Source organism: Alnus glutinosa, chromosome 2, assembly GCF_958979055.1.
Source record: "Alnus glutinosa chromosome 2, dhAlnGlut1.1, whole genome shotgun sequence".
Classification (NCBI taxonomy): Eukaryota; Viridiplantae; Streptophyta; class Magnoliopsida; order Fagales; family Betulaceae; genus Alnus; species Alnus glutinosa.
This window is the reverse complement of record NC_084887.1, coordinates 35,244,286-35,263,729: the sequence shown is the minus strand read 5'-3', so window position 1 is coordinate 35,263,729 and position 19,444 is coordinate 35,244,286. Positions and strand designations below refer to the sequence as shown.

Genomic DNA, 19,444 nt, shown 5'->3' with positions numbered 1-19,444 from the left:
TTCGAACTTAGGTCGAGAGCTCGTTACCATTTTCCTTTTTTTTTGAAACCCCAAACAGAGAACAATATTGCAATAGAGAGGAAAAAAAAAAAGCAAAAACAAAATCGTCGATAAAATGACAAAAAAAAAAATGAAGTGTTTTCCCAAAAAAACTATTAAATTAAAAACAAAAATATCAATAAGAAAGTATTGCCCTTGTAAAAGAAAAAAAGAAAAAAACGAAATAGGGTGTGAATCACTTATATAGATTGGTCATTGGAGACAAAATGGCTTTAGCCAGCTCCGACCTCTTTTTTCTTGATCTTTACTGAAAACCCATGGCCGAAAACCCATCTTCTTCTCTTCTTCTTCTTCTAAATTATGTGTCTCTCTCTCACGGATCAGCTCTCTCACTCTTGGATCCATTCTCTCTCACTCAATTTGGTGTGTGCGCGACAGGAGAACGGAGAGGGAGATAAGAAGAAGAAAGAAAGAAAAGGGAAAAATAAAAGAGAGAGAAAATGAAAGGGAGAGAGGCGTGAGGTTAAGGGGATAAAATATCTCTCCAAAACAATCCACAGCCACACACGTGGCTGTGAATAAGACCAAGCCTTGGTCTTATTTTATTATTAGTCTCAATCATTTTTAAATTGTAATTTTGACTCATCTTATTTTATATCACTACAACTTAATCCTTAAAATTAATTATTTGCCATACTAATGCTATTAAATTTACTACTTAAATCTAACTTTACTTATATGTATATATATACGAACGAGCCTATCGAGCTTAGTTAAATTTCTATAAGCTTTGTTTACGATCATACTCCGAGTCAAGCCAAGTTTTGGCATGTTCAACTCGTTTATTAAACGAGTTTAAAAAAATGTTTAAACTTTGTTTGCTTAATAAATGAACCGATCCCGAGTCGAGCAATGTCTAGCCGGGTTTGAGTATGCTCACGAGTAGTTTTGCTCGCTTCCAGCCCTAGTTCCAATTGAATAATAATAATAATAAAACATTTCATTTCAATTTATTTTGGCCATTTTTTTTTTTATTTCAATTTGTGGCACTTTTAGGCTTTTAATACCATACGAAATTATTTTGCCAAATATATACATTCTCCCGTGGACACTTCAACTACTTCAATTCAAGTTTTTAAGAAAAGTTAAGCCTTTGACCTTTTTAAAAGGGATTCGCCAAGTTAAAATAGTTAAAATTGTAATTAAATCATATTGATTTATGGGAATTTGGATAATAACATTACACCAATCTTAATCAAAATGCATCTTATGCGTCACCCTTCTTCTCATTAATATATATATATATATATTGATAGTAAATTCATTACAAATTAGAGTGATTGGTGCATAACAATAACTGTTGTGCACCACTCTAGAGCTTCATCTAATGTCTTTATAAAGTCTTTTTATGTTGACATGACACCTTATTTTTATTTATTTATTTTAATAAAAACATGTGAGAGAAATCAAGTTATATATATATATTGTATTTTTCAGTGTTTAGTGCAACAAAAAATGATAGTCAACAGAAATCATTTTTTGTTTGATCGTAAAAGTCTCTTTAATTTTTTGAAAATGATTTATGGTTTTAAAAACTGTAAATCGTTTTCTGGATTTAAACTCTTTATTATTATACGTATGTTTGTGGGAATCTGCTATTGCCGAGTATTGGAGTTTGTTGGTAGCCTGAATCTACTGTCGAAGGTCCCTGAATTTTGATACCTGATTGCCGGAATCCGGCGGCACTGGTAGGATTTCGGCGACCGCCGTCAGAATCTAGCAACTTAGATTCCCGCAAAACGGGCAGGAATCTTATCGGTGCCGAAATCTAGTAATTTGCGCCAGATGTCGCCAAATTTCGACAGATCGGATTCAGCCTGAAAATGGCCAGAATCTGGCCATTTGTGTCGGATTCTGGTGAAATTGGCCAGCATCTAGCCATTGTCGCCGGAATCCGGTGAAAGTGGCTAGAATCCTATTGGCTAGTGACGGAATATTGTCACTGTGGTTTTTCGCCGTTGGTGATTTTTTTGTACGAGCCAAACGTCGGAAAATATTTTCAAGAAAATTATTTCTTTAAAAAAATAATTTCATTAAAAAAATTTTACAACAAAAAACATTTTACGTCGAAAGAAATGGATCATTAACTTTTAATTGTTTAACAGAAAACTGAACCTTCTTGTTCTGCATGACACCAAAGGTACCTGCGCTTTTGTTCCCTTTCACAAAAGATAATGCTACACTTACACCCTGACATGGCAGCATTTGCATCACACATTTTATTTTATTTTTTTACAAGGGATGCACGAGCTTTAACCAAAAAAAAAAAAAAAAAGCGAAAAATGGAGAAAACGAGAGGGGATCGCCGGTTCTCAGGACGGCCGGAGAAGAGAGCGCCGGAATTGGGCTCGGGCGTGTGGGTGGGTTTCCGGAGAGAGAGGCGGGCTCGGGAAGGTCGGATCTGCTGGAGAGAGTGGGTGGTTTCCAACATGCGGGACTCTCAGTTTTCCGGCGTGTGGGCGGGTTTCTGGAGAGAGGGCGGGACACTCGGGTTCTGGCAGTGGTTTTCGGTGTCTCCCACGGCCGGTGTGCATGGTTTACGGCTGGTGTGCACCTGGTTTCTGGTCATCCTCTCCATTTTTATATTTTTTTTCCACTTTTTTCTTCGTCCAGTGCCTTTTCTTAAATTAAAAAAAAAAAAACTGTGATGCAAATGTTGCCACGTCAAGGTGTAAAAAGTAGGTGTAAGAATGTGGGTGTAAGTGTAGCAGCTCCCACAAATGGCACTCCTCCCCCTCCAGAAATAGATACAAAAACAAAGAAAAAACATCAGTGTCATATTGATTCTTCCACAAGTTAACATCTAGCTGGCAATTAATTATTTTCTAATTGACCGATCATTTGACAATTAATCACGCGATTATAATGCCTCCCTGATTTTTCATGGCAAGTCTAGCATGTAATTTAGGATATTTATCTTTTAATTTTTAATTTTTAATTTTTTTTTATTTCAGTCCTCCGTTAGAATTTTTTGTTAAATTCTATTAAAATTCTCAAAATATCCCTATGTTTATTTTATTAAAAAAAATTATAAATTTTTTTAAAGATCCAGGTATGAATATTTTTGCAAATTAGTTAAATTCTGACTAACACCTACATTTTAACAATTTTTTTTCTTTTTCTTTTCCTAAAACAAAAGAATGGGTATTTGAAGAATTTTGACATGATTTAACAGAAAATTTTAATGAGGGGTTGAAATTAAAAAAAATTGAAAGATGAAAATCTTAAATTGATACTTTTTAAAGTTTGAATACAATTTTTTCAAAATTGATAAAAGATCAAAAGTTATAAGTGTTTTTTTTTTTTGTCAATTTATTAGTAGGCTATATCCTATTGGACCATGTAAATAGAATGAATAAGTAAATAGATTTGACGACTTGTGTTGAGTTGAATATTAATAATGGTAGTCAGTGATACTCGATCTGCTCATGCTCGCCTCATATGCGCATGATATTTTCCAATAAAGTGCTCATATGAGCATGATTTTTAGTATGATAAATTAATTACAAATTTAAGGTATTGGCAGTTCATTCTAAATAAAAAAATTAATAAAAATTATTCGCAGAATCGGAATCTTTCTTTGAGGGAAGAATAATTAAGGAAAAAGTGAATCGAGGATTCTTGACCTAACTTATAAATAAAGAATAGGTGTAATATTGTTTGGCATAAGTTAAAAGATACGTCTCTTTTTTCAGAATTCTTTCAAAAGTTTATGTTTCTTTCTGAGGTTTTCTATGTTGTTTGTCTTCTTTCGCTTAAGCAAATAAGTCCTAAGGTATGTCTAAATTTAATGTTTTAATGGTAAAATTATATTTACATACATGCATTGTTGCTGTTTATATTGTATCTCGTATCTTGTGGTGGGTGTGTGGCTGTGCCGTATTGAGTGTTGGCGAAAACACTGGGGGTTATACGAGCCAATGGCCAACGCATGAGTAGTCGTGATCAATGTGGGTGCTCTCGGTGGAGTATGAGTCAGTGCATCAAGGTACAAGGTGTGGGTGCCCCGCCGCTGCGTATGTAACCGATAGTCGGACCACCGCTCTCAGCACATCTGAGAAAAAAGTTCCATAACTTCTTTGCTGGCCGCATGGGTTGCTATTATGTGGCGCCATACTGAAGGACCCGCGGCCTTATGCAGGCCGCCTGTTCTGGCGGCGACTTGGACGTCGCATGCCGATGAGCGGCGGCCAGAATCTGCTTGTTCGCCGCGTGCGGTAAGATCACTGACGGCGGCGGCAGCTGCTGCATAATTTTGCAGGGGCGGCGGCTTGAAGATGAGAATTCGTGAGGGGTTTTGGGGCCACCTGGTAGGGTTTTTAATCCCAGGCCCGATCCAGAGAGAAAAAAACAAATGGTAAAAAATATAGGCTGACCCAAACGGGCCAACCCAGTGCAGTGGACCCATTTTGGTCCAATTAAGGAAGTGGGCTGACCCGAATGGACGAGCCCAGTACAGTGACCCAGTCCCAGTGTAATGTGTTATGTTGGTCCAAAATTTAAAAAATTATTATAAAACAAGGTATTATCGACCCGAATGGTCATCATAAGTTAATAATATGCCAGTGTGTCACTGTAATCTCTCTGTTGGTCTAAATTTTTGCCTCCATGTACTGATATATATTATTTTATGTGCTAGATTCAAGCAGTTCTGCATTGGAGGCCGGAGAAAAAAGAGGGAGACAAAAAGATCAAACATGACCCCAAAAGACATGTTCGTTAATCTAGGATCCATAATGGCCAGCTTGATGTTTGTGTGGGCTGTGTTTCAGCAGTACGTTCCTTATCAGCTCCAAAACAACATGGAGAAATACTGTCAAATATTGCTGAGGTTCGTTTACCGTTACAACCAAATTAGATTCGACGAGCTCACTGGAGACTATCATAGCTATCGGAGCGAAGCATACTCTGCCATCCAAAACTACCTCAGCTCCAAGTCCTCTACGCAGGCAAAGAGGCTCAAGGCAGACATAGCTAAAAACAGCCAATCTCTTGCTCTTCGCATGGATGACCATGAAGAGGTGGCTGATGAGTTTGAAGGAATCAAACTGTGGTGGGCTTCTGGGAAAGATGTTTCCAATACGCCGTCATTTTGGAACCCGGAGGAGAAGAGGTACTACAGGCTCACTTTCCATAGGCGACATAGGGACCTCATTCTCGGGCCATACCTGGATCATGTCCTCAAAGAGGGTAAGGCCATCGAGGTGAGAACCCGGCAAAGAAAGCTCTACACCAACAGCGAGCAATCGCAATGGAGCCATGTGGTGTTGAAGCACCCGGCTTCGTTCCAGACCCTCGCAATGGATCCTGAGAAGAAGAAAGAAATTATGGAGGACCTCATCACGTTCAGCAAGGCGGAAGAGTTTTATGAAAGAGTTGGGAGGGCTTGGAAGAGAGGTTATCTTCTTTATGGCCCTCCAGGAACAGGCAAGTCCACCATGATTGCTGCCATGGCAAATCTTTTGGGCTATGACCTTTATGATCTTGAATTGACTGCGGTGAAGAATAACACTGAGCTTAGGAAGCTATTGATGGAAGTATCAAGCAAGTCTATTATTTTGATTGAAGACATTGACTGTTCACTTGATCTCACTGGTCAAAGGAAGAAGAAGAAAAAGGAGAAAGGTGAAGCAGACGAAAAGAAGGATCCGAGACAAAAACCGGAAAAAGAAGAGAAGGATACCGAAGCAAGCCAGGTTACTCTTTCTGGGCTGCTGAATTTTATTGATGGGCTTTGGTCAGCTTGTGGCGGGGAAAGATTGATTGTCTTCACCACTAATTATGTCGAGGAACTCGATCCAGCACTGATTCGAAGAGGGCGGATGGATAAACACATAGAATTGTCGTACTGCAGATTTGAAGCGTTCAAGGTGCTGGCTAAGAACTATCTTCAAATTGAATCTCACCCTTTGTTTGGCAGAATCCGTGAGTTGTTGGAAGAAACAAATATGTCTCCAGCTGATGTTGCGGAGCATTTGATGCCCAAGACAACTTCAGGGGATCCAACAATCTGCTTGGAAAGTCTGATCCAAGCTCTTGAAACGGCGAAAGAAGAAGCAAGGTTGAAAGCCGAGGAAGAAGCCAAAAAGATTGAACAACCAGCCAAAGAAGAAGCAAAAGAGCAAGATAAACTCGTTACCGCTGAAGAATGATGGGTAGGCAACACTTATTTATATAGGCGAACGTGTTACAGAAAAAGCAGTCATCAGCTTTTGCATAAGTGCTTTTAACGATAATGTACATGTTTTAAATAAAGTGACTAGTGACAACAATATATATGATATAAACATTATTAGATCTATAAAATTTTGCTTTGATTTTTTATGTTTTGTTTTTAATCTTTATTAGTTTATGAAATGTCATCTTGCTTAAAAAACTAATGATTGTTTGGTAATAATAACTAACCCCTTTTTATTAAACAATTTGGATTCCATTAATCTTTTATTTTATTTTATTTTTTAAAAACAAATTAGTATGAGAAGTTGTTTATAATTCATTTCATTTCTTTTTTCTTTTTTTCTCTCACAACTCAAAATCAGCATATATTGTTAAATTGATGCAATCATTTTGTACTTCACGAAAAGTTTCTAAGTCAAGACAAGTTCTCAATGAAAATATGAAAATCTAGGCATAATGGCTCAGTTGACTGAACAATTTGAACAAATGCATCAAGTCCCAAAACTAAAACCCGATGTAATACTCAATAAATAATTTGGGTATTTGTATGCACGTTGTTAGAAAATAATACTGAAGTAGCGAAAGCGATAGACGTGATTAAGAATCAGTGTTCTCAAAACACAAAATTCAACAAACACGTTGAAGGCCTAGGGGAAAACGGAATTCTTAAATATTAATCAATAAACTGACTCCTCTATTATAAACATCTCATACTTATAATAAAACCTTGACCTAATGGTTACAAAAGGAAATAAAATCTGCTAAGGCTGGAAATAAACACAAATAAACATATTATGGAAATACTTGGCGCCAAAGAATATTTCCAAATTAATGGAAAATATTTGGTGTCTAAAGATTGCCATATTAGGAAAAATATAATAACTATAATATTACTTAACGACATCGTAAATATAAATATGGGATTCCTCTAAAGGAGGAATCAAAAAATTTGTCAATAATCTTTTCCTTCCCTAGTCTTTCCCTTGATGGCAGTTAACAACTCAGAAGATCTCCTACTTACGTTAATACGACAATCTTTATTATTCGGCAATCTTCTAATTATATTAGTCGGGATAATAGGGCCATCTCGATCTCGTAATATTCTAGCCGTCTGGGCCTCGAGATGTTCTTGCCGTCTCAGACTCAGAATACTCTCGTTATCTCAGTCTCGGAATACTCTCGGTATGCTCTTGTCGTCTCGGCCTCGGAACACTATATTCTTCTCGACCTCGGGATACTTTCGTCGCCTCGGTCTCGGAATACTTTAGTCGTCTCGACCTCAGGTCGTTGTCCTGCCTCAGCTTCCCATCCTGCATTGACTCGGCTAGTAGCCATTTTCTTTTGTACTTTCAGTGTCGGATAGTAACTTTCCTCATGTCCACTCGGTATTGCCGATATAGCATATCCCACTTAAAGTAGTTTACACATCGGAACCTAAGGCTCGGTACCGACCATAAAACCACTTCATCCCGGCTTTCTACTAATCTTTCGGAGTAACTCTTTGCTTGACGGTAAGATTGTTCTTGAATAATCCCGTTTGACAATAATTTCGATGTCAAGTCAAACCCTCTCAGTAATAAAAGCCTATTGGGAACAAGATAAAAATCTTGTCCACATCAAATACACTTAGAAGTCTTAGCATTGCCCAAAACATTTGTGTGAAGTCAAAATAGTCAAAACAAGCCTTAGAAGTAGAAGGAAAACTTAGTTCAATGTGGTCGTCTGCAATGGCCGTTTGAACGAGGTGCTGTCGAGCAGGTGTATACCTAAACCGTAAATTAAAATTAATTGAAGTTACATAAAGCATTGGCCTCTTGTATTTTGTTATGTTTAAATCGTTTTGATTTAAAATTCTTGTTTTCAATTTTTATGGTTTTAAAATGCAAGTTTTAGGTCAGTTCCAACTTCCAATTAAAGGGACAAACTTTTTTCTTTTCAATTACTCTCCCTCTTTCTCTCTCCCCGCGGAATAAAGCAAAGCACGAGCGGCTTTTAATTTAATTCCTCTTAAATAATGTAAATAATAAATACAGCTTGGAAAGTTTGGAATATTGACAACTTTATAGTCGGCATGCTTCCGTTTACTTCTATATGTAGGGGCCGTTTGGTAAACAACTCTCTCCTTATTTTGATTTTTTTTTTTTAAAAAAAAAAATTTAAAATTTATGTGATTTTTAAAATTATTATTATTTATGATAAAGAATTCATTTTTTTTTTAACCTTTTAAAATTAATATAACTTATAAAATTATTATTAAATAATAAAATTATAAAAATTACATCAATTTTGAGATGAGTAAGGACGACAAAGTTTTCCTTGAATAATTACAGTAGGGGAACGTGGGCTGCAGCCTGCAGCCTGCAGCCTTTACCGACCTTGGGTTATCAAAAAGTTCAAAACAAAACTACCAGTCAAAGTCAATATTAGATCACAAGGAACAGAGCAATGAGTTTGAAAGAAACGCCAGCTACCCTTCATTATAAAGACAGAGATGTAAAGGATTCAAAGCAATTGTGCATTTAAAGGAGAAAAAAGAGGGAGAAAAAAAGATCAAACATGGAAGTAAAAGACATGTTTGCTCATCTGGGATCCATAATAGCCAGTTTGATGTTTGTGTGGGCAATGTTTCAGCAGTATTTTCCTTATCAGCTCCGGAGAAGCGTCGAGAAATACTCTCAAAGAGTGCTCAGGTTCGTTTATCCTTACATCCAAATTAGGTTCAACGAGCTCTCCGGAGAGCGTTTCTTATTTCGGAGCGAAGCATACTCTGCCATCCAAAACTACCTCAGCTCCAGGTCCTCTACGCAGGCTAAGAGGCTCAAGGCCGACATAGCTAAAAACGGCCAGACTCTTGCCCTTAGCATGGACGACCATGAAGAGGTGGATGATGAGTTTGAGGGAGTCAAACTCTGGTGGGCTTCTGGCAAAGATATTTCCAAATCACCGTCGTATTATAATCCGGAGGAGAAGAGATACTACAGGCTCACTTTCCATAAACGACATAGGGATTTCATTCTCCAGTCATACCTGACTCATGTCCTCAAAGAGGGTAGGGCCATGGAGGTTAGAAACCGCCAAAGAAAGCTCTACACCAACAGCGCGTCAAATTGGAGCCATGTCGTGTTGAAACACCCGGCTTCTTTCCAGACACTCGCAATGGATCCTGAGAAGAAGAAAGAAATTATAGCCGACCTCATCGCATTCAGCAAGGCGGAAGAGTTTTACGAAAGAGTCGGGAGGGCTTGGAAGCGAGGTTATCTCCTTTATGGCCCCCCAGGAACAGGCAAGTCCACCATGATTGCTGCCATGGCCAATCTTTTGGGCTATGACCTCTATGATCTTGAATTGACATCGGTGAAGAATAACACTGATCTGAGGAAGCTGTTGATGGAAGTACGAAGCAAGTCTATTATTGTGATTGAGGACATTGACTGTTCGCTTGATCTCACTGGTCAAAGGAAGAGGAAGAAAAGCGAGAAAGATGAAGCAGAAGATCAACAGAAGGATCCGAAACAAAAATTGGAAAAAGAAGAGAAGAATACCGAAGCGAGCCAGGTTACTCTTTCTGGGCTGCTGAATTTTATTGACGGGCTTTGGTCAGCTTGTGGGGGGGAAAGACTGATTGTCTTCACCACTAATTATGTGGAGAAACTCGATCCAGCACTGATTCGAAGCGGACGGATGGATAAGCACATAGAATTGTCGTACTGCAGGTTTGAAGCGTTCAAGGTGCTGGCTAAGAACTACCTTCAAATTGAATCTCACCCTTTGTTTGGCAGAATCCGTGAGTTGTTGGAAGAAACAGATATGTCTCCAGCTGATGTTGCAGAGCATTTGATGCCCAAGACAGCTTCAGGGGATCCAACATTCTCGTTGGAGAGTCTGATCCAAGCTCTTGAAAAGGCGAAAGAAGAAGCAAGGTTGAAAGCCGAGGAAGAAGCAAAAAAGATTGAACAACCAGCCAAAGAAGAAGCAAAAGAGGAAGATAAAGTCGTCGCCGCTGAAGAATGATGGGGCTCGGGGCCAAACAATTCTAGGCCAACGTGCATGTGACAGAAAAAGCAGTCATCAGCCGATAAAAAAAGACGAAATGGAGGAGCCCATATATGTTATACCCAAAGAGCTCACAGGGATTTGGTAAAGATTCGAAGCTTTACAAAAGTAGTGGAGAACCAAAAAATAAAAGGACGGAAGTCATGGAATATGACCCCTCTCCGTTTCACTGGAGAAAATGATTGTAAATTTGTAGCCTTCCGATTTTATTTTGTTTTCATAAGGGCATTTAAATAATTAATGGTAAACATATTTTAAATAATGCGATAACATCTTTAAAATATTGTTTTGCTTTTAATTTTTTTGTTGTACTTTCTGGGCTTATGATTTTGTAGGTTCCAACTCTTTATTATTATTATTTTTAATCTTTATCTTTATCTTTATATACTTGGTTAATCTCATCTCGCTCGCTTAAAAAAAACCAATAATTGTATGGTAATAATTGAAGTTTTATAGGTATACCTAAACCCTAAATTGAAATAATTGAAATTATAACAATCACCTCTTTGTATTTTATCTCATTTTGATTTAAAATTCTAGTTTTCAATTTTAAAATTATGATTTTAAAATCCAAGTTTTAGGTCAGTTCCAACTGAAGAAACGGAAAATCACTTTCTCTTTCTCTCTGCGCGCGCCCTGTGAAGGTTGATGTGGGCCATGGAAATGGCTATCGGATCTCTGTAGCCATAAGAGAAAGAGAGAAGAGTTGGAAGGGTATAATTAAAGAGAAAAAAAGAAATCGTCTAAAAATAAGTGAAATTTAAAATTAAATTACAGAAAATAGATGACTGAGGAGTTCGTTTTGAAAAAGTGTGATTTGAAAACGTAGGTAAGGGTGTTCACGATTTTAAATACCAAATTACGATATTATCAAATGCTTGAATATGTTTTCAAATTACACGTTTTAAAATTGTATGTTTTGAAATCACAAATTCAATTGGATCCTTAGAGTGTGTTTAGCATTGTAATTTTGCGAATCAAAAGTGAAATTTTAGACTTTGAAGTGTGTTTTTAAAAAATTGAGATTTGAAAAACATACAAATTATAAGCAATGAGGTGCTTTTTAAAAAAACACGATTTTAAAATTCAAACTGTAAATTTAATAAATGTTGCATTAACACTTAATTGTGTTTTAAAAAAAATACGTTTTCATATCGGACGTATTGTAATTCTCAAACTCAAAATTATTTTATTGGTGGTGTACCCAGCCCTGATGGGCCTCCAATGCCAGCCTACTTTTACTGAGCCCAATAACTTGTTGGAGAGAAATGGGTCACCAGAGTAGACCAAAAACCAGTGAAGCTTGAAGCATTGGCTATGTGGCACTTATCTCTCAATATGCCCGATGGGCCTATAAATTATCAATCTGAATCTGAAGATTAATTACTCTGATGGGTTTATTTCTACCTCTTTTTTTTTTTTTCTTTCTTTACATATATAATTGATTGCTTAAAAGGATTACAAAGGGGGGTGTAGTTCTACCATATGAGAATTAATAAGGGATAATTGCACCATTAGTCATTGGGTTAGCCTAAATTATAAATTACTCTATGTGATACAAAAAGTTCATGGAAGGTTTTTGTAATAAATTATAATTACGAATCACTCCCTGAATACGCTTTCCGTCCACCAAATTAACAGATTCTGTTAATAAATCTTAAAAATTATTTATTTATATTTTTAATATATTTCCATTTTTTTTTTATTGTAATGGCACGTGTCAATTTCTTATTGGGTATGTCGTAGTAAATTAACAGAATCTGTTAACTTGGTAGACGAAAAATAGGTTTAGTGAGTGATCATTCGTAATTATAGTTTACCACAAGAAATATCCTCCATAAACTTTTTGTACCACATAAAGTAATTTTGTAATTTAAGCCAACCCTAAAGATGAATAGTACAATTATCTCAATTAATAAAAGATCTTCATGCTTCTATTCTCATGGCCGCCGGGATAAATCATTCTTAGAGTTGGGCCTTAACAGTTTTGGTCCAGAAGAGTAGAACAAGGTCTAGTGTACGTGAAAGCGAGCCGCGAGGAAGGCGTCCAAGGAAACAAACACAACTACACAAGGCGGCTTAATTAGCTTGGTCGTGAATTTGATAGTTTCAAAGTTCAGTTCTACAAAGACCAACAAGGTCAATTTCCACTTCATAGTTTCTTGAAGGTCTGAAGACAATTAACAGCATTATTGGTCTTTTGTTTTGGATATTTGGAACCTTCCCAGAACTATATATATATATATATATATATTTCCACCTAATTTGTACCAAAAATTAAAGATCCCTGTAATTACTATCTAGGGCTAGGGGACCAGGGGGTACGTTACTAATTTTTAACTAACGTACGCTACCTTCAATTCAGAGTTCTTTCCTGCCTTGATATATCCTTGAAATTTCAAGTAGGTTTCCGCATATAGATGCATGGCAAGTCCGTAATAATTTAAATTGGGTTCAACTTGACAAATTATTTACCTTAACTTTTCATTTCTAAAATTAGAGTGACAGGGTTTTAAATTGGCAAACTTGGCTTTAAATTGATGTATCTTGAATCCTGCTGTCTGAGTAAAAGGGGTTGATATATATATATATATATATATATATATATATATGTGTGTGTGTGTCAAGTAATTAAGTGTATTAATGGCGGTCCTGATCATAGACTAAAGATTTTTTTAATTTTTTTTTTTAATTTTTTTTAAAAAAGAAATTAAATAAACTATCAATTAATTAACTCGATCCCCACAACAGTTGCCTTCCTTTCCCCTTAATTTATTTGTTTTTTTTTTTTTTTTTTTTGTCGTAACTCGATTTAGTAACATCCTTAATTTCCTTTCACACCATCAATTAATTCCAGAATATATATTGTCCGAACTAGTCAAAATTCTAGTCCAAAACGTGCGTGGATTATTATGGCTTCCTGGTCAAATATTATAGACCTGTTCGGAAGTAGCCTCGCAATTTTCATTCAGCTAAATTATTGGTTAAAGACGGGGCCTTGTTCTTTTTTCTTTTTATGACCAAGAAAAAAATTGTAATTACATGGAATAAAATTATTATTTTTTTTAAAAAAAATAATAATTAAAAAGAAAGAAAGAGGTATCTTATAATAAGATGTATTTCACATTCTAAGAAGCTAACAAACTGGTTTTATAAGGAAGACTAAACTAATTAACATTTGACCAACCTATGCTAGCAGTAAAAGAATCTCTCTCTCTCTCTCTCTCTCTCTCTCTCTTTCTAACATACAAATATTATTTTCTGTTAACAAATAAAATGTACAAATTTGTGAACAAATGCAAATCAAGCTGTAGTTTTTTTATTTTTTTTTATTTTTTTTTTATTATTAAAAATAAGGTACCATATTGGCATAACTCCATAAAAACACTAGAAAAAGCTATACCATTTTTCAAATATATAGCCTATGTAATTGTCACAAAAAACAGCCTTTCTCCAACTTTTGCCTTTGCCGGATCTCAGTATAAATGGAGGTGTCGCCGGCCTGGTTGAAAAGTTGTGGATACGTACATCCTTAAAGGTAAAATATCACGAAAAATAAAAATATAAACTAACGCAAATGATAAATTATCCCAAGAAAATAACATAATATATAAGTGTTTGAGTATTAAGTTTCGTGTAGGAAAGGAGACGTTCAACCTTGTTGAAAAGATAAATGGTGGTCAATTGACTGCTTACATTCAATTCTTTAGACAGCCAAGAGAATCAAGTTCCGCCAAAGAATGAGTAACTTCATGGTAGTGGATGGGAAACTTCGTTATTGCATATTGAAAGAAGTTAACGACCTTTTGGGGTCTATAAATTACATAGGGAAGAAGGTATGGAAGACATGGAGAGGGGCAAGAAAGCCAGGAAGATAAAAGGGGTTGGGGGTTTCTTGTCGCAGGAGATATGGCGCTAGCTGTGGGATCGATGTATGGAAACTCCCAGCAAGCTAGAGCCGTCCTCCTGTGACAAGATAGCCCTCAACCTCTTTACGTAATCGTCTCAGACTCTCATGCATGTGTATATATGTTTGTGTTCTCTTAATTTTATTTTACAAAGGGATCGAAGAAGGTATATGGCAGACATGGAGAGGGGCAAGAAAGACAAATTAAACAGGTTGGGGGTTTCTTGTCGCAGGAGAGATGGCGCTTGCTATGGGACGTATGGCAAACTCCCGGCAAGTGCCGTTCTCCTGTGACAAGATACCCCGCAACCTCTTTACGTACGCAATCGACCTGCGCGCATATGTTTGTGTTTTTTCTCTCTTTTATTTTCTTTCTTTTTTTCCCACTCTATTAATTTGGCTGGGAATTGTGTTGCTGCATATATATATAGGTATGTACTTCAATGGATTACCATCCACGACTCCATGATGAAGGCGTGTCTTGCTCGATCAGTTGCTCCATGGATTCATACATGATGACGCAGTCTGTGTCGGATGGAGGGGCGCCAAGGAGGCCGTGCCTTCCTGGGTTCTGGGGTACGTATCCAGTACTTATACTGTTTAGATTGATAAATAATATATAAGACATGTTATTTAGCATGACTCATGTTATAATTAAAAGTGAAAATTAATTCTTTATTTTTTTCTTTATAAGTCCTTATAAGTTTAATGTTCGATTTTCACGGTCATGTGACCTTAGTTGTATGGCCTTGTATAACAATATACTGTAGAACATGTCTTCATATATGTTACACCGTTTGTGAAAAATTCTATGACTTTGATTTTTTTGGCTATAAAGGAGAGTCCAATGTTTAAGAGACAATGGAATATATATGACCCTTCCGAATTTTCTTTTAACTTATTTATGTTTTGATTTCTTTCCTAATTCCTATGTTTAATTAGACAGCTTAATTTGTTCTGAACCCCATTAATATTATCAGTGGCCACGCCTTAAAAAATTACATGGTAAATTACACTTTGCTACTATTAAAGCTAGAGTCCATGTTATATTTTTAGTTATTATAAATTTATAGACCATTTTGGTCATTGAAAACTTTTCTTTTATTATTGTTCTCTCTCTCTCTCTCGTCTTACTCTTCTCCTCCTCTCTCCCTTCTTTCTCTAGTCTTTTGGCAGATTGAAGGAAGTGGTGACCCACGACTTTAATTCGCCAATTAGGGGTGATTTCTTGGCCGGAGTTGAAGCAAAGAAAATCACTGGCAGGTGGCAATTTGTCTTCTTTGGGTGGAGCTATTTGCTTCCGGGTCCTTCTCAGAAAGCCGAAATCCGAGACCTCCAGACGGTTCCGTAGTGGGTTTTCGAAGCTACTTTGGTTGCTCTTGTCGTTTGGGATCTTCATCGTAGCTTATGAGAGGCTTGGGCATATTGGGTCTCTGGGGTACGGTTGATCAGTTTGGGTTTTCAAGAAGCTTGGATTTTGGGCATTTGAGACAACCCAAGTGGAGGACTTTCGAGTTCGAGAAGCTCTATACATCTCAATTGTTTTATTTTTTACTTTTTTTAAAAAAATTTGGTTATTAAATGACACATCATTTCAAAACCACTCTTTAAAGTGGTTTTCAAAGATAAAAATTTAGGAAGTAGTGTCTCTGAGCGTGGTGTGCTAGTGAGTGAGAAAGAGAAGTGGAAAAAATAAAATTAAAAAATAAAATTTAAATAAAAGTATATAGTGAAATAAATGATTTTAAAATTTGTATTGAAATATTAGTAATTAAAATAATAATAAAAAATTGTATATTTTGTGTCCTTAAAATAGTCACCACTAATGGAGATACTCCAAATACCTTCAAACTTTTTTGTTTTGTTTTGTTTTTTTATTAATACCTTCAAACTTTAATTCACAGGTAGTGATTGGGGGACCCCTGACCGGCCCCCTTCCCCTCATTTTCAATAAACAAAACAATTTTATTCAAAAAAAAATATATAACAATAAAAAAAAATCATTTTTTGAATAAAATTGTTTGGGAGAAGGCGGCGGTCCCCCATCACTACCCTTAATTCACTACAACTCCCTCATATAAGCTACCATTTTGTTGTGAGTGGGTCCTTAGGTTTGTTTGAGCCGTCAACTTTGAATGGAACCTGTCAACACGTGCAAGTCATGTGACAGTGAGCTATGTGAAAAGACATAAATGTCTTCAAGACTAGGGTAAAAGGCTTAAAACACATTGTTTTATTTTAAAATTAAAAAAAAAATAGCAAAAAGTCCCTTGATAATAAACAATCCATTTGAAATCCTAAATCTCATTTTGGTCAACGAAATTTTACCCACTGTTGAGCTCACCACTGTTAAAGATAATATGTTGGTAGTCCCACATTGCTAAGATATAAGGCTCATTCCTACTCTCCTTTCTATAGATAAGAGAGTACTATTTGTATTCAATCATTCAATAAAAGCATAATGTAGTCTTTTGGGCTTTATTCTATGGATATAAGTCATAAACCGAACTACGTAAAATCCTTATCTCTATTTTTTATTATTCCCTTTTTTTTTTTTTTTTTAGCTTTATATTTTCTTTCACGCCGGTTTTGGTTGATTAGTATCGACAAAGGCACCACTCACCGACCTCTAATACCCATATGCATGCACAGACGAAGACTCCAACTCACTAAGTCACTGTTTCCTCACATCACGACCCACAACAGAAGTCCTATCGATACCTCACTATTTTGTCGCATTGAGACACACAACACAAGTTCCATCCATACCCACTTGACTACCATCGGTTGAACCATTTACACTCACAGACGTCGACTTCATTTAGTAAGATTGGGAGAAGCTCTAGAATGTGCTATGTATTAATTGTGGCCTTCCAACACGACTGAGATATGCAAATACGGATGATACCTTTGGTAGAAAATTTTATAGTTGCGATAATTATAAAGGGGGATGATGAAAAGAGTCAAAGAAAACAATAAAAATAAATAAATAAATGCTTAGATTGCTAACCTTGAAGCAAGTCTGGCGAATGAAAATCTGCGATTTGTATCACTTATGGAGAATGACAATCGCAAAAACAGTCAAATGAGAGATCGATATAGGAGAGCCTTAAAGGTTAAAACTGTCATGGTTGTTTTTTTTTTATTTTTGGCAATTTGCATGATGATGATGTATAATTTCCTTTCTTACAATAAATGATATCCAATATTGTTAGATTAGGACATATATTAAGGTCATGCAAATTATGTACAACAAATTTCAAATTGTGATTATAAAGCTCATTGTTTTCCTTCTTGTTTGTTTGTTTGATTTGTTGTTTGTAAGTTATATTAGATAAATTGAGTTTCATTCTGTATACAGCTCGTGCAAATCATACATTAATTACCTCCTTAGGTTTGGAAAATAGGTTGTTTGTCGTTAGAGTGGAAGCATTCAATACCAAACAACCACTGCTATAACTTGGCAACCACAATTGAACATTTCAACAACAACAATCAATCATATCAATACCAAAATACCTCTTATGTATGTGAATTTAAGTAACCATGTTGAAGTTGCATTTATTTGAATAAACAATCAATCAATACCAAACTACCACTTTCGAGTGGCATCCACATTTATTTCTCATCACAAAAAAAAAAAATAAAGTACCAAAAAATAAATTAGCATGATGGTTTAACATCAAATGGATTCCATATTAGTACGTAACAGTAGCATTAGATACAGAAAAGGTTAAAAAATGTATGTTTAATGACAACTTGTCTACAACCATTAAAAGTGAAAACAGGTATGTTTTTACAGCAATAGAAAATATATGGCAGACTATTGGTAAGGAAAAAGTGAGTGTACATGATGGAGACGTCTCCTTTTCTTTTAGGGTTAAATACTTTACACACATTTTGTGGTTTAAAAACTTTATTTTTTGTTCCATCAGTTTTTTATTTTTTTCATACGTAGTACCTGTGCTATGCGAAAAGACGGAAATAGTACCTCTATCAATATTTCCTTCCAAAACTAACAAATTTTCACGTCAATGACACATGGCACCATTGAAATTGCGACATGTGGCTACACAATTTTTTTAAAAAAATTTTAAGGCTTTTTTTAAAATAAAAAATAAAATTAAGGGCCCTTTGGGCCGGGTGGCCGGCCACTCCCATTTTGGCTAAGGGGTGGCTTAGCTACCCCCAAAGCCAGTTTCGGAGGTGGCCGAATAAAAGTTTTATTCTAATTTCAAAAAATCGAACACCAAAACATATCATAATAATATATTTTCTACAGTTGAGTGTAGAAGGTTTGAAGAAAACAACAACAACATAATTGCCTTTTGTCCTGAACATTTGGAGCTTTCTGAGATGGATGTTCCACGTGATTTTTGATATTCTGATCCACCCGGCCATTTACCAGCTTGGTTTTGCTCTAATGAACTTGCGTCAGTCTCCACAGTTCTTTCCTGCATCAATCCTTGAAATTTCTCATAAGTTTCCGGATGCTATACTTAATTTAGGTCATAAATATTGGTTGGCGTCGATTGGCAAACCTTGGTTCATTGATGTATCCTAGCTTACAATATTATGGAGTTTGTTCATTTTTATTTTTTTATTTTTTTAAAGCAATACATGGGAAAGGGAAGTTTACACAGAGGAAGAGATCTTTGCCACTATTGTTAGGAATATAATAGTGGAAAATATTAGAGGGTCTGGATTAATTACTTACTAAGTAGAGAATGCTTTAAGAAAGGATCTGAAGGCTGATTGATTGATCGATTGCTAAACTGATAACAAGAGAATCTCCCTCCAGAATAAGATAAGAGGGTCTTAGTCTTGCTCTTAATTTGGATGAAAAGGGGTCAATATGTCCCAAATTAAGCATGATTGATTGAATTTGTCCTCTAATTTTTTTGTTCTACATCGGAGGGTCGTTTTCGACTTAAGTTTGGGCTGTTTGTGTGTTAAGCTCTCATGGTGCTTGATTAATTTCTTGTGTTTTTTCTTCTACATGTTATTTGAGTTATTAATTTAATTCACACATAAGCGGTAGGTTAGACCAACACTACGTTGTTGCCCAAAGAGTTTGAATTGTTGCCTTGGCCGAATCTAGAGCTAACAATTTTTTATACGACCTACAAATTTAATACGAAATTAGAGAGTTGGGGTTGAGGAGATTAACCCGTTTAATTAAATGTATTGGGTTATGTTTGACTGAAATATAGTTTTATACTCATATCTCGATACAATTCAAATCTA

The 19,444-nt window shown here is 35.9% G+C and overlaps 2 protein-coding genes across 2 annotated transcripts; both read left to right on the top strand.

Moving 5' to 3' along the window:
- The first annotated feature begins 4,742 nt into the window (after positions 1 to 4,742).
- Positions 4,743 to 6,237, top strand: LOC133860880 (AAA-ATPase At3g28510-like). Its single transcript, XM_062296514.1, has one exon. It carries the CDS (start codon positions 4,758 to 4,760, stop codon positions 6,210 to 6,212), a length of 1,455 nt encoding a protein of 484 aa, XP_062152498.1. The 5' UTR covers positions 4,743 to 4,757; the 3' UTR covers positions 6,213 to 6,237.
- A 2,505-nt stretch (positions 6,238 to 8,742) lies between these two features.
- On the top strand, positions 8,743 to 10,552 carry LOC133859759 (AAA-ATPase At3g28510-like). The gene has a single exon (XM_062295288.1). It carries the CDS (start codon positions 8,794 to 8,796, stop codon positions 10,246 to 10,248), a length of 1,455 nt encoding a protein of 484 aa, XP_062151272.1. The 5' UTR covers positions 8,743 to 8,793; the 3' UTR covers positions 10,249 to 10,552.
- Positions 10,553 to 19,444: the final 8,892 nt, after the last annotated feature.